Source organism: Daktulosphaira vitifoliae, unplaced genomic scaffold (genome assembly GCF_025091365.1).
Source record: "Daktulosphaira vitifoliae isolate Bord-2020 unplaced genomic scaffold, ASM2509136v1 Scaffold_5, whole genome shotgun sequence".
Classification (NCBI taxonomy): Eukaryota; Metazoa; Arthropoda; class Insecta; order Hemiptera; family Phylloxeridae; genus Daktulosphaira; species Daktulosphaira vitifoliae.
The window spans coordinates 20895280-20910121 of NW_026099576.1; the positions used below are offsets into that span (position 1 = coordinate 20895280).

Genomic DNA, 14842 nt, shown 5'->3' on the forward strand with positions numbered 1-14842 from the left:
TATGATTACTTTCTGATCATCAACTAAAATACACTTATTAGAGTTGGTAAATCAGATTGTCATAATAGTCATGTGATATTAGAAAAAAAATCAATTTGTTTAAAATTGTTCTGAAAATATTTAATAATTATTTTCAAAGGTCACTTTTCGTAGAATTTAAAATAGTTTAGTAAAAACATTAGATTTTCTTCGGAAGAGAATAAAAATAAATAATATAAATAGTGATTTTATAAAATGAACATTGGATAAAAAATATTTTTACTTTGATAACTTTTAATATTAAGCCCATAAATAATCTAATAGTATTGAGATTTTATTAAATCCAGAAATGATTGCTTTTCTTAAAATTTTATGGCATATTTCACATTTATTTGACATGTACCAACTATTTGGTTTGAAATAAGAATAAATTTTTAATTAAAAGTATGTTTTTTAACTTAGATGTATATCTAAATACGCTTTAAGTAATATTATTATTATTATTATTTAAAAATAACAATATAATAAAAACGAGAACATTTTGCTCGATTTTAATTATATAGTATAATTGATTTCAATATTGGCATATACTGGGTAAAAATCGACTGACATCAATAGAAGTGTTTTTTAGTTTATATTGCGCAACATTTTAATTTTTTTTGTGATTCCTACCGTATTATGTATTTAAAGATTTATAATATAACGTTTATAACACTATAATCTGAGATGCTGTGAGTACTAATACAAATATACATACGATATACAAATAGGGAGAGATAGATCTAATAGACAACTTACAACTTTTGATACAAATAATATTTTATTGAAATTTTAATAAAAAAAATTAAAAAATGCAAACATTATTTTTGCATTATATACTGAATTTAAAGCATATTTTTTTTTAATGGTAATAAAATTAAAAATATTTCATTTAATTTAATTGAGTGGGTATGTAGTACGGGTGGGTACAGTTTTTACTGGTGTATATTTATAAATAATTTTTTAAAAATTACAGCAATTTGTTTTTATATCAAACTGCTGTAAGTTGATAGTAATATGTACAGATTGATTGATTAACTATGCCTCCAGCTATGTCTCTAAAATTATAAAACATATTATAATATGCATTGTACAACAGTATGAGCTGTATCCACCCTATGTATTAAAATGATTGTAGTTTAATATGTACTTATCCAAAAGTTGTTATCGACCCAGCAACATTTTTTGTAGAAAAAAGTGTAAAAAATAGATATTTTAAATTATTGTTATGAGAGACAAATAATAAAAATTGCTCTTTTACGTATTCCAAAATTGTAAAACTTGTATAAAAAAAAAGTAATGCAAAATATTTGCTGGATCAAAAGTTATTAACGATGTCAAAACCTGATGGGACGCCCTGTATAATGTGAACATGAACATTTTTAAAAAATACTTTGAATAATGGAATTTCATTTTCAAGTATTATTCTTGTACAAATATTTGGATCTTAATATAAATTGTACATATTTTTACATAAACATTCAACAATTTTTTATATTGCTTGTTACACTTACATTCGACATCAAGAACAATTCTTTTACTGACTGAAGGTGGAACACCGTTAGATGCTATACATAAATAAGATCCCATATCGGATCTGGCAACTTTAGTTAAGTTTAAAGTATCACCGTGAAATCTTTCAGCTGTAAAAAAAAAAATATTATTATAATAGTAAATCATTTTTTGAAAATTTTGTAAGTTAAATTGTAATATTAGCAAATATTTTTATCGCATTTACATTTAAACAGATTGTATTAAAAGAATAATATGAATTAACAATTTTCTTAGACATGTACATTTTTTAAATTCATGATTTACTTATTTCTTAAAAATGACCTATTTATTTTATACCACAATATATTCATAAAACATCTATAAGTTCTTCAATAAGATAAGAGATAGATTCTATTGTGTTTCAAACCAAGTAAACTAATAAAATATGTAAGAGGTGTACAAGTAAGGAGATTCACAAAAGTTTTATATTTTTAAATTCGATTGCAACCGCAGTCATAGTATAATAGCGCGATAGTTAAAAATGTATTTTGTGAAAACACGGTTTTCAATGTGTTGCTAGAAAAAGTCGTTACAAGTTTGTACAAAATGTTTTCATCGTCAGATAACAAAACTATTTAATACCTCCCTCGTTTTGATAGCATAATAGTACTCGTTTTTACAGCAATATTTATCCTGTTAATCTCAGCAAAAACGATGGGCTCAAAAATTGATTTACCTCAACAAACAAATCACAAAATGCTGTCAGTCTGGTTTAAAATATTATTTGTTCGAAATAAATTCAATTCCGCCGACTTACTAATCCAATTGTACAGGTCAGAAAACCGCACAAATGTAGTATCCACCATTCGTTTAACAACTACTTATAAAGTAATCCCATAAACTCTCTTCTACCTCAGGGAACACTTAATGTAACATCACATAACTTAAAGTTTCTCTTTTTTTTTTCTTGTGTTGCATATTTTAACGGTTATTTTTCTTCGAAAAACTCGTATATCTCGTTGCCTCAAGACATCAACGATTAGTCGTCTCATAGGACTTCCATACTTTTAGTAGGTAATATAATACGCCGTGTCCATTAGTGGACGACAAAATATTGTCGACAAACTTTCATCGTAAAATTTCCTTTTCACTACCTCATAGTATATTTTTATATACTCCTTGGTGGTTTCTTATAACTAAGTTTCCCCAGCAACAAATATAAATCATTAAACACTTTAGGACACTAAAAACAATAGATTATTAAGGAAGATAAACTGATAAAATTTCTCTACTATCAAAGTTCGTCGCATAATAAAGTAAGTTTTTTTAACACTATAATAATAATTTTTTTTTCAACTTACTACGAAAAATTATCTTGGTATTTCGAAATGTTAGTTGTGCTTTTAAAAAACGATGTGTTTGTAATTAAGAAGTTAAAAATTATAAATAACTTTGAGGTTTATCATGTAAATTAAATAAACAAAGTTTTAGGGTAATACGGCAGGTATATACAATATAGATTCAAGTAATAATTTTCATTAACTGCGTACCTCAGAGTATACATTATATTATCTTAATATTATAAAATATTCTACCAAAGTATAAGGAAAATGGATAACTGAGCTTACCTAAAGGAAATTTAAGACTTGAGCAGATGCATGCAGTTTAGTTTCATGAAATTTACAGTAATTAATTTTATTGAGGCAAAATCAAAGCTAAATTGATTTTAAATTGTTATAATAGATGACATGTTTATTTCGATAAAATTGCAATCGTAGATATTATCACCGTTTATTAAGAGAAAGATCAATAAGGAATAATGTTTTTTAAATTAATTTGCAATCATTTAATTCATTATTTGAAATATGCTGTAAATTTGTGCACCTAAAAATTAACGTTTCATTGAATCAAATTATTTAATGCAATAATTGCTGTATAGTTGAACACAATTAATTCATATTATAAAAAAAAATTAGCAAATATTTAACAATTGTTTGTAAAATTTATAGGCAATGATTACTATATTTGTATATGTAACAAAATAACCTATCTTAGCGCCGATAGATTAACAAAAAGTTAAAATTAATAGAAACCTTTTATGTATTAGTAAAGAATAATATTTTTACATAATTCCTTAATGTAATAACTTTAACGGAAAATTACTAATGTGATAATTTTTTCTTTTTCGAAACAAATAATTTATCACATACTTTTGTAAAGAAGAAAATAATATTGTTATTTTAACTCGATATCTTTATTCAAATCAGTTTTAAAATTTTCATTTGTTAAAATTTACCACAATTGCCACATTCCAGTTAACTTTTACCTCTACGGTACTATTATAATGGAAAGACGTACCTAAGGGTAAAATAACATAAGCGGTCAAATGTTCTCTGTTTCAAAACCGACAGAGGTTTTGTGCTAGGTTGCTTGTAAAAAGGGTCCACTGGGAACAACGGGAAAATCCTCTACCAGTAGTAAGACACCATATTAATCTAATATTGTTTGAGTATCTCTATTCTATTGATGGTCGTTCAGTGATAGAATAATAATTTATGCATTAAAACATGCTGACAACTTTTTACATTTTCAGAATAAATCACTAAGAGTTGTTTGTCACATTATTATAATTGTTTGACATATTCACATTATGTCAAACAATTTGTCTACAATATGCAATGCCAAAACTACTGAAGTTAATGTTGAACTTTTACGATACATAATGCAACTGTTAAACATATCTAGGGAAGAAGTAGACCAATTAGTATGTACTTTAGAAAGTTCTGATATACCAGATAGCCATGTTACAAATGAAAATCAATTATTAAGATGTAACAAGTGTTCGAAGTCAAATATGACATCTTTCAAAAATAAAGCATTGTCAAGCAGAAGTGAAAATCCCAAGTAAAAATCTTTAAGTACAGACCGAAATTTATTTAGAGTTATTTTATTTACATAATACTCTATTTTAGGCAAACTAACAAAGACGAACGTTTCTACCCAGATTCTACATTGCTAGATGAATATGACACTTTTATGTCACGTTTTAAATAAATAAGAATGGGCTATAACTGATTCTTAAAAGTTATCGATGGAAATATGGTACATATATTACGTTATAAGATTGTTAACAATATTGTGTAAGATATTAAAATGACAAATTATAAAATTCAATAGTTTTAATAAAATTACTTTGTTACCTTTTTCTCTGCGATCAATCGTTATATCGAAACCATTTTCTCTTTTCCAAACAATCTTTGGTTCAGGATAACCTTTAGCTTTGCAAGACAGCGATATATTGAGCCCTTCTCTCACAGCCATAGTTGACGCTGAACTTTCTTCATCTACTATGTTTGGTGGTACTGTAAAAAAAAAAACAATTTAAGTTTGACTTGAAAAAAAAATACCAATATTGAAAGTATTAAATCCTACTAAAAGTTGTGATTTTGGTTATTTTTTAAAGTTGCAAGAATATATCAATTGTATTTTCGTTCTTATTATAACTTTATAATACTTAAACAATATGAATAAACAAAAAAGTTGACTTGATAGATAATTAATATTGTAAAATTTTAATTTACATTTTATATAATATAGTTTATGATCTAAAATAATATTAGTTTATGGTTTTGAACCTCTTTTTAGCCTTTTACTATTCAAATGACATATCAGCTTTGAGTGTACAAATCATTAATGGCTAAATTAAAGTTAACTTTAATTTTTAAAATTTTATTTCATTTTTATAATTACCAAGTAGATTAATCTTATTACATAATAAAACATTGAAAAATTTTCCGATGCTGGAAAAATTCATTAACGAATTTCGGATTTCAATTTTTTTTTAATAAAAATGCTCAAATGCGTTGTTCTATGAAAATTGTTCGAATAGAATAGTAAATTTTTTCTAGCGCTCCACAAGCTATTTAAAAATATCAGATTTTTTAAAGATTTTTTAAAAATATCAGCTTACAGCTGCCTACGTTGGACAATGACTTAAGATCTGAAATTTTTTAATGATTCAATTACAAACGTTCAGAGGAACCCTTAAAATTTTGTTAATGATACTTCAGCAAAAAAATAAATAACGCGGTATTTACAAATTGTATTTTAATGATTTAAATTTTTTTATTTATATAATAAAATATTTCATTATAATATATGCTTTTACGGGTATTTTATCATAATATAACATTATTTCGTACAATATTTTATTGTAAAACGTTAACATTAAAAATAGTGAATTTGTTTACATTGTTTGTACATAATTAAATTTGTATTCAAATAAAAAAGTTTTTTCAAATTTTCAAAGCTTAAAGAAGTTCACATATTGATCATCCATTTTTACAAATTATGACGAATAAAAAATCTATTTACCTTAAAGATTTTGTTTATTATAAAAGTAATAGCTTAATCCAGGCATGAAATTAATAAAAAGTACTGGCTATATATGTAAATGAATTTTAAATTTTTTAATTATTACATCTCATATTTATACATATGTTAGATATAATAAAATAAAGAATCAAAAAAGACTATATCGATATGGAAAATCGAAGTTAACTGACTGTTTATAACATATGAGTTTAAATTTTTAAGATCTCAGTTTTACTAACTTCTCAAAAAGCTTCGTGGAATTCATGATGGAGATTCTAACAATGCAAGTGACGTGCATAACTTAAAGATTTACTTATGCGATGATTTCGAACTAGATAGGTTTATATTTTAGTTTATTATTGCTTATAAATTAAATTTATTATTTCCTGATAAATCGCATGAGGGAATATTTTAAGAAATTTTGACTGGGTTAATTTTTTGTACAATTACTCATACAATGTCAAATTTACAGGTATCTGGACACCATGTTCCAAACAACGATATTTTTACATTATTTAATATGTAGAGTAAGACTGATATGTATTCCAAGTACATTTTATTCTTTAGGACTATCAAAAAATTTTTTTTGATAATCCGTTACTGACTGCATAAAGTTGATAATGATAGCTTATAACTAAATAAATTAACGGTACACAAAAATTTATTTAACTCAATCAGATTGTCACTCAGTAATTAAATACTAATCACACTTATGCCATCCAGTTAAATTATAAAAATATTCTTGAATTTTGTTCATTTTCTACACTCGTGATAAAGAAAATAATAAATAATTTAGTGACTCTAAAAACTCTACGAGATATTTTACAATAAATAATTATAAATAGGGTTCATAATTTTCTAGCATTTGCATATAATTTTTTATTTTGAGAGATCTTAGATATAATTACGCAAGCTACAAATTTAGTTCAAAAAATAATAAACCTTATGGCTACACAATTTTACGGTGTGTGTTTGGCGTTATTTTAGTATCGTAAATAGAAAACATTTCTTCTTCTTCTTCTTCCTCGCCTTAATCCCAACTACTGGGGTCAGCCACCCTTATCCTAAACTTCCACTTGACATGATTTCCCACATCATCTACGCTCACGTCAGCTGTTCTGATATCACATTCAATAGCACCCCTCCGTCTATTTTTTGGTCTTCCTCTACCTCCTCTTCCTTCAACATTAATTTATATAACTGTTCTTACAGCTTCCGATTCTTCTCTTCTCATAATATGATCAAATCATCTTAGTCTATTTTTTCTCATCTTATCCACGATTGACGCTACATTATTATTCATTTTTACATGTTCGCTCCTTTTCCTATCTTCTCTAGTCACTCCACTCATCCATCTAAGCATTCTCATTTCTACTACACTCATTCTCTGCTCTACTTTCTTATCAACCGCACAACACTCTGAGCCATACATCATAGCTATTCCCACTATAGTCTTGTAGAATTTACCTTTCAGCCTCATTGGAATTCTTTAACCGCATAAGACAACAGACGGTTCTCTCCACTTCAACCACTCGTACTTAATCCTGTGTCTTACATCCTCGTCAATACCACCGCTCTTTTGCGTAACCTATCCTAAATACTTAAAACTTTCCACCTCTCTAATCACGTCCTCATCTATTGTCACTGATCTCCTCATTTCACCTACCTTGTGTTTTCCTTTATCAAACTCGTACTCTATATACTCTGTCTTACTTATACTTATTATTAAACTTTTCTCTTTAAGAGATGATCTCCACACTTCTAGCCTTTGATTAATTTCCTCCATATTTTCTCCTATTAACTATATCGTCAGCAAACAACATGCACCACGGCACCATTTCTTGTATTTCTCTAGTAATTTCATGCATCACTATAGATAATAAGTAAGGACATAAAGCAGAACCTTGTTGCACTCCTACTCTTACCCGAAAACCTACTGTTACTCCTCCTACGCTTTTTATCCTAGTACAAATTCTATCATACATATCTTCTATTATATTAATGTACCTTTTCAGGATTCATTTCTCATTAATGACCACTTTAAAACCTCACTCGGTACTCTATCATACGCTTTCTCCAAATCTCTAAATACCATACATAGTTTTTTCTTCTTTTTCCAAAACTGGTTTTTAGATACCGATGTCTCATATCTTATTTTCTTATCTATTATTTTTTCCCAAATTTTCATACTATGACACATAAACTCTATGCCTTTATATTATAGAAATTATAATATTATATTATTTAAATTATAGAGCCTATAATTTCCACACTCCTGTATGTTACCTTTACCTTTAAACATCGGTACCCAAATACTATTTCTTCATTCATTAGGAATTTTCCCTTCTAATAAGATTTTATTTAAAAAATCTTTCAACCACTTTATACCTTTTTTTTTTTCGACCGGCTTATTGTGATATTATTATTTTACAACTATTGTACGAAGATAGTATCAGTAGATTGTATCAGGAATAATACATGTACCCCTTGCACCATCTAGCGATGTGCAATTCTTTAACTTAAAAATATGTTTAATTAATTTTATTAAAAAGTAAAATAGTTCAATATCTTTCTATTTTTTTTATAAGCGTTCCCATTAACTCGAAAATTATATTAATACTAATTATAACACGTGCGTAAATAACTTTATAGTTTCGTAGCATTATTTCAGTATTATTGTTTTCATAAAAAAAATCAAAAACAAATCGTTAGTTTATAATATTTCCCAGAAGTTTTTTTTCAGTGTATATGTTAGTTTTCGTGTTAACAATTTTGAAACAAGTGAATTATTTTTTACGATGCCTATAGAAAGATAATCATTTTTAAATCGGTTAAAAATTATGTTTGCGGATTTGATCACGATATTTTTGCAACTGGCCCAAGCGTGTTACTGTGCAAATGTTAAAATAAATCTTGAACAAAAATTAACATCACACAAAATTTCAGAAATGAAACACATATTGAGACTATTAAACTTACAGAAATTCAAAATATAAACAAAAACAAAAATTGTTGATAAATACTGCAAAACAATTTTCAATTAATAAGGAATTGTATTTTGCATTATTTCAACTAATATAGTTTTAAATAAAATTTTAAATTTAAATTTCTACAAATATTTGGAAGCTTATACAGAAACAAACTTGAAACTCGGGTATACAGAAGTTAGATCTTGGATAGAAGTTATTGGATCAATAGTTTTAATGTTGATCACTTCTATCCTGGGTAGATGACATTTTAGGTGATACAATGAGTAAAATTAAACTTAAAATGTCTGGAAAAAGTTTGTGATAAAATTGACGAAATACTGTTGATGTTAAATTTTTTCTAATGTAATTTAAGTTCTCGTTAAAAAAAACAAATTATTTTATTGTTTGAAAACTATTTGAAAAGGCAACTGGAATTATACAAATAAATACTCTTGAACAATTAGTTGATAATAATGCTTTTGAAACCAAAGAGACAAAAATATATTTAAAACAGACATCAAAAAAAATTTTACTTACATAAAGTGAAATTTTACCAAACTAAAAGAATTTAATCTTAACTTTTTGTATTACTTTTTTTTTACAAAAGAGTCACTGAAAAAAAGTAATCGGTTTGGTTGAATTTAATTTAATGTTTCATCCATAATGTTATTTGCTAACAATTTTTTTTTTTGTAAAACAAGTTAGAAATAATTAAATGAATTAATTTTTTGCATATTTTAGCATTTTTATTTTTTAAATTTACGTGATAAATCAATATTTTTAAGTTTTTTGTATAGCGCTTAAAATATTACTTTTTAGTGTTATAAGTTATGAGCCCAGATTATATAGTAAATTTTTTGTAAACGAAGAATAAAATATTAAATTCATGTTTAAATGATTACAATTCATAATTCTCCGAAATATAGTATTTATAAGTATAAATAAAAATTTCAATTAAATTTCATTTAGACACAAATCTTAAACAAACGCCGTGTTAGAACAATTAAAACAATAAAGTTTTCTAGTAAAAAAATACATTTTTTTTTTAAGAAACAAACACAAAATAATTTTTTTAAGCTGATTAAATTTTGAAATGTTTATTTTATTAATTTTTTATTTTAATTACGTTAATGTACCGGGTAAGTAATTTCATATGATTAAATTATTGTTGTAGACTAAAATGATTCAGCTAAATAATTGAAAACTCATGTTAACTGTAAACATCATGTACCCCAAAAATAAATGCAAATAAAAGAAAATCTGCACACTCTTTTGGTTATTGGAAAACAAACTAAAAAACAAACGTCTATTACACATAGCGATCGTAAAACCTATCTGGACCTGCAGAATTAAATTTTGGGATTGTGCTAACAGAGTAGTCGTATAACGCTGTTGAAACATCAGCCTTCGTACCATTGTCGCGACCAATTCAACAGTGTTATAGACATATCTATATTTTCGTCAAGAAGAATAAATACCGATAACAATTTATGGTCTATTAAAAAAGATAATTGTTGCCTTCTGTTTTATTAAACCAAATATAAATGAATTTTTACATTAAATTTAAAAATTTTAAAAATTATAATATTTAAATACACAATTGGTTGATCGAATGAAAAAAATTATAAGATTAAATTTGTTTGTAATTTCTTTGTGCTATTATATCATCACATTAAATTTATTCTTACGTCAAATTTTGTTTATTACATGTATGTTTCTTTAAAGTTTCCTTATTTTTGCATTATATTACAACAGACTGAATTCTATGAAATGATAGTTCATTTGTTTTACTGACAAAGAAATTTACTAAGGGTCAGTTGTTTTCTGTAAAAATGTCAGAGAAAGTCACAATAGAAATTAGGAATTGTTGTCCTTGGCCCGTGGAGCTGTTTTTAATTTAAACAATGTAAATAATTTATTTACTTTAAAGTTTGCAATTTTCATTCAGAGTTCGTAGAAATTTTGAAAATAAATAAACTGCGCCAAATATTAAAATAGTTAATAACTTAAATAGATAACAGTAAAAAATATATTTCGTGTACTAACTAATGTACTAATGTCAAAATCCTTTTTTCTTTAAATAATTTTTATTAAATTTAACTCTAAATTATTCTCTTTAACTCTATTTAATTAAACGCTCAATATTAGGCACCAGTTATTTTAATATAATTATAGCCTTCAATTCCTCTTGAATATGTAAAATAGAACATTTATGCTCTTATGTCTTATTGAAGTGCTAAAATGAAATTAAAAACTGACACTAAACGCTTTTGAAATATAATTATTCCGATAGAAAATTGTTATTTTATCTTAAAACTACTGTTAATTAAACTGAACGATATGTTATGTAACATTTATACAAAACAAATATTATCTAAAGAAAAAAATATATTAGTATAAACCTAACCGTGCTTGAAATATTACTCTCGTAAGTTTAATAACCAACTTTTCTTGGCAAAACCCTATGAGCTACTGCTAATAATAAATCACTTGTCAAATGACTAACGCATGTGACAAGCAGCCATATTGGAGCAGTACAGTTATTAATTTCTATAGTTCATCTACCATTTAAATATTAGTATTCAGAGTAGGCATAAGTTAGATATATTTCAGAAGACGATGAACTAGTACATTCTTAGTAATACAGCAAAAAAAAAAAGAAGAAAAAGTGCACGGCTTAGGTAAAAAAATATTTTTAAAATATAAGCCTGTAATAACAAAGTGTACCATCTGTGTAATATATTCTGTTAAAATTAAATATTAATTTAGAATTTTTATGGTAAAACTGCACAACATAAAATATTTAATTCAATTTTTGGCTTAACCATAAGAAAATAACGTCGCTACAAGTTCTCTTTTTCTTTTTTAAAATAATTACTTGCAATTTTGGTTATTTCAGTTGAAATTTGCTAAAATACCTACATTGTGATAAAGCATTACTAAATGTAAAGAGATGAGTACAGTGTATTAAAGTATTTTTAATCATCTACTTTGTATAAATCATCGTGCGCGGTTAAAAAATATGACCTCATAACTGTAAGCTGGTTCTAAATGTAGAGATTTTTAATTAAATTTTATGAAACACTACTGTTTTCATATATTTTTTTTTACTACGGAGAAATACAAAGAATTAACTGGAATCACTCTTATGATTTTTTACAAGATCCTTCATGATAATCTATTCATTATATCATACGTACTGGTTGTTATGTGGTATATTAAAAGGACGGGGTTAGTCAAAATAAATTGTCGACAGCATCTGGCTTAAGCTTTCATCGGCTTAAACTTTGGTCCTTAATGCCTTCATTTATTGGGTAACTTTATTTTTTATATAGAATTGCTATTTTTATTTAGGAAGACGGTTTAACCAACCAATCATATAGAGTGTAACTAAATATAAAGACTTCTTCAAATATGAATCATTAATAATCATTAATTTATTGTGTAAAACCATGAAACAAAAAAAATTCTACTCACCAACCACTTGAAGATGGCCACTTTGGCTGATCATTGGTTCAGTATTTACTTGGCACATATAAGTCCCTTTGTCCGAAGTTGTAACTCCATTGATATTGAGCATCCATGTCTTTTGACCATCATGCGATATACTAAACCGCGGTATCCTTGCAATCACATGTGTATGCACTGTGAGTATCATCTTACGATCAAGATGTATCCAAGCAACCTATGTTGAAAACATTCCTTTTTAATATTTTTTTAATAGAACTTAAAGTTAATTTTATTTGAAAAATTTTGAGTATTTTTGATAAGATGTCAATTATATACATTATATACAAGTTAAACGACATCTAATTTACTTATTTTTTAAACATAATTATATAATTTTGTATTTAAAAAGCTAAAAAAAGTGAAAACACTGGTAAAAAATGTATTGTTTTTCGTTAAAATTTATCACACAATATTAAAAAATTGATAAATTTTCATGAATATTTTACAAATTTTGTAGATTTCCTTATGTAATCGTCAGTGTAAATGAAATTATAAAGTTCAAAAATTTATATATTGAACTCACTTAATGAAAACTGAAAAGTTTCCAGTGTAAAATAAATTTCCCTGTATCGTATTCTAAAAAATATTTTAGCTACTTTGTTCAATTATTTCTCAATTGAATTTTTATATTATAACATGAAATACAAGAAATTAAATTAAATTATATATATATACTAAACTTTACCTTATTTTACATTTAGTTTACTATAAGATATTCAAAAATTTACATTTGACAATATTTAAAAAACTTCAAAATACTACACTACTTAAAAAAATTAATCTTTTTGACAAATGAAAAGTATTTGCTTTTTGTTATTATTTTTAGTTTCAAATGCCTACGATATTCTAAAAAGGTACAGCTCTTTGCAATAAACTAAAATATAATTTTAAGTATACCTTGGAGATCATTTTTTGTGAAACCGTGTTGAAATTGTTTTTTTTTTATTACCCATCCTAAACCTTAGCTTGTGGCAATTTAATTTACACACCGTCTTTGGCCAAATTATAATACCACTAAAAAAATGTTTTCTCTATCTTTTAATTGATTATTTTCATGCCGACTAAAAACAAAATAAGATGCAAGGGGTGACTGGTTAATTATTTTTATTAACGAAGCAAAGATTGAAAAAAAACTTGTCTCTTCGTTATACTTGACAGTAAACGCAATTAATAATTATGAAGCGAGTTCAAAGAAAAATTGTTTGTCTATAAATAATTCAAGGTATCTTTTTATAAAGTCTTATAATTTCACAAAAGATAATTGTAAATTAGAAAATAAGAGTAATTAAATAAATTAACTTAGAAATTTATTTAATTTGTGCAGAAAGATATGTGTTAATATTTTAGAAATTAAGTTTAATATCTTCTAAAATCTTATTAAGAAAAATTTTAAATATATATATATTTTTTTTTGTTGGAAAAAAAACTTTGTTTTAAATATTCAAAAATTAATACTTTATCTAAATTACTGGAGTACATATATATGTATATATTTTTAACATAACATTATATAATTAACTTTTCCATTATACCATAGATTTAGTATTGAACTGGTAATTTAAATAATATAACGGATGACTTCTATAAATAATTGATATCGATTGAAAAATTAGTTTTGTATTATTTTATTGTATTTCATATGTTTATAAGCATTCCAATATTAAAATGATGAGCGAAAAAAAGGAACAATGACTTATTGTCATGTACCTGTCATTTTGTTTGTTGGAAAAAACGAACGCGAAATTTAACAAATAACTGGTTAGAAAAGTTAATAATAATAATACAAATAATAATATAGGATACGATCAGAAAAGGATTTTTCCACGTCTGGAATGAAATCCCTCGAGAAAGTCTGTTTTTATTTTGTTTGGTCAATCGTTAGTTTTTAAATAACTGTCAGACAATCACGCCGCTACACTGTGTACCTGAACAAAATGTAATATCTTCTCCATTATTACAGAAAAATCTCTTGGTATCTCAATAAACTACTATTTATTCTTTATTTTGTCATATTACCGATGATTAATTATTGTAACTATTACAATAATAATTATTGTGACTTATGTATTTTACAAAATTTAAAAGAGTTATCAATAACAATTTGTATATTAATTGTAATAAACAAACATCCAAAACTAAAACTTAAAAACCTTATGAATGTACTACTATAAATATTTTATAAGTGATACTACTTTTTATAGTTCATTAAAAATTATTAATGATTTAATATAGATGATAACCATTCAGAGTAATCCCATCGAATTATTACTCATTTCATATATTAAGATTTAAAGTACTCATATACTCAATTTGGGGTATATGTAACAATTATTATGATAAATCATAATATTATTCATTACGTGTCATAAATTTATCATTAACCTAGTCGTATTAATTATTATTATTTAATTAAACTTTTTAAAATATTTTGAACTCGTATTAGTAAAACATTGTTTTGTATTAATGTTTATAATCTA

The 14842-nt window shown here is 25.3% G+C and overlaps 3 protein-coding genes across 6 annotated transcripts in view; 2 read left to right on the plus strand and 1 right to left on the minus strand.

Annotated features, from left to right (window-relative positions):
• The window catches only part of LOC126907957 (lachesin-like), a 77254-nt gene that overhangs the window by 16703 nt on the left and 45709 nt on the right, over positions 1–14842 (minus strand). For both annotated transcript variants that reach the window (XM_050689706.1, XM_050689705.1), the window contains exons 3-5: positions 12333–12540; positions 4713–4874; positions 1533–1661 (exon numbers count right to left, since the gene is read on the minus strand). In XM_050689706.1, coding sequence (XP_050545663.1) covers positions 1533–1661; positions 4713–4874; positions 12333–12540 — 499 coding nt within the window. The remainder of the gene's footprint in view (positions 1–1532; positions 1662–4712; positions 4875–12332; positions 12541–14842) is intronic.
• The window catches only part of LOC126907928 (uncharacterized), a 134793-nt gene that overhangs the window by 11197 nt on the left and 108754 nt on the right, over positions 1–14842 (plus strand). The gene's annotated exons all lie outside the window — the stretch shown is intronic.
• On the plus strand, positions 2496–4671 carry LOC126907969 (uncharacterized). Of its 2 annotated transcripts, XM_050689724.1 has the most exons (3): positions 2496–2828; positions 4106–4416; positions 4485–4670. In XM_050689724.1, the coding sequence occupies exons 2-3, from the start codon at positions 4163–4165 to the stop codon at positions 4564–4566; spliced, it is 336 nt and encodes a 111-aa protein (XP_050545681.1). In that variant the 5' UTR covers positions 2496–2828; positions 4106–4162; the 3' UTR covers positions 4567–4670. The 2 variants fall into 2 exon arrangements, with proteins under 2 accessions (XP_050545681.1, XP_050545682.1); XM_050689725.1 differs by lacking the exon at positions 2496–2828 and having other exon boundaries at positions 4109–4416; positions 4485–4671.

Excerpts from the sequence above, each read along its gene's own strand:
- LOC126907969 (XM_050689724.1), top strand. The coding sequence starts at position 4,163 with ATGTCAAACAATTTGTCTACAATATGCAATGCCAAAACTACTGAAGTT. Across the intron at positions 4,417-4,484 it reads AGCAGAAGTGAAAATCCCAA|GCAAACTAACAAAGACGAAC; the intron begins GTAAAAATCTTT and ends ACTCTATTTTAG.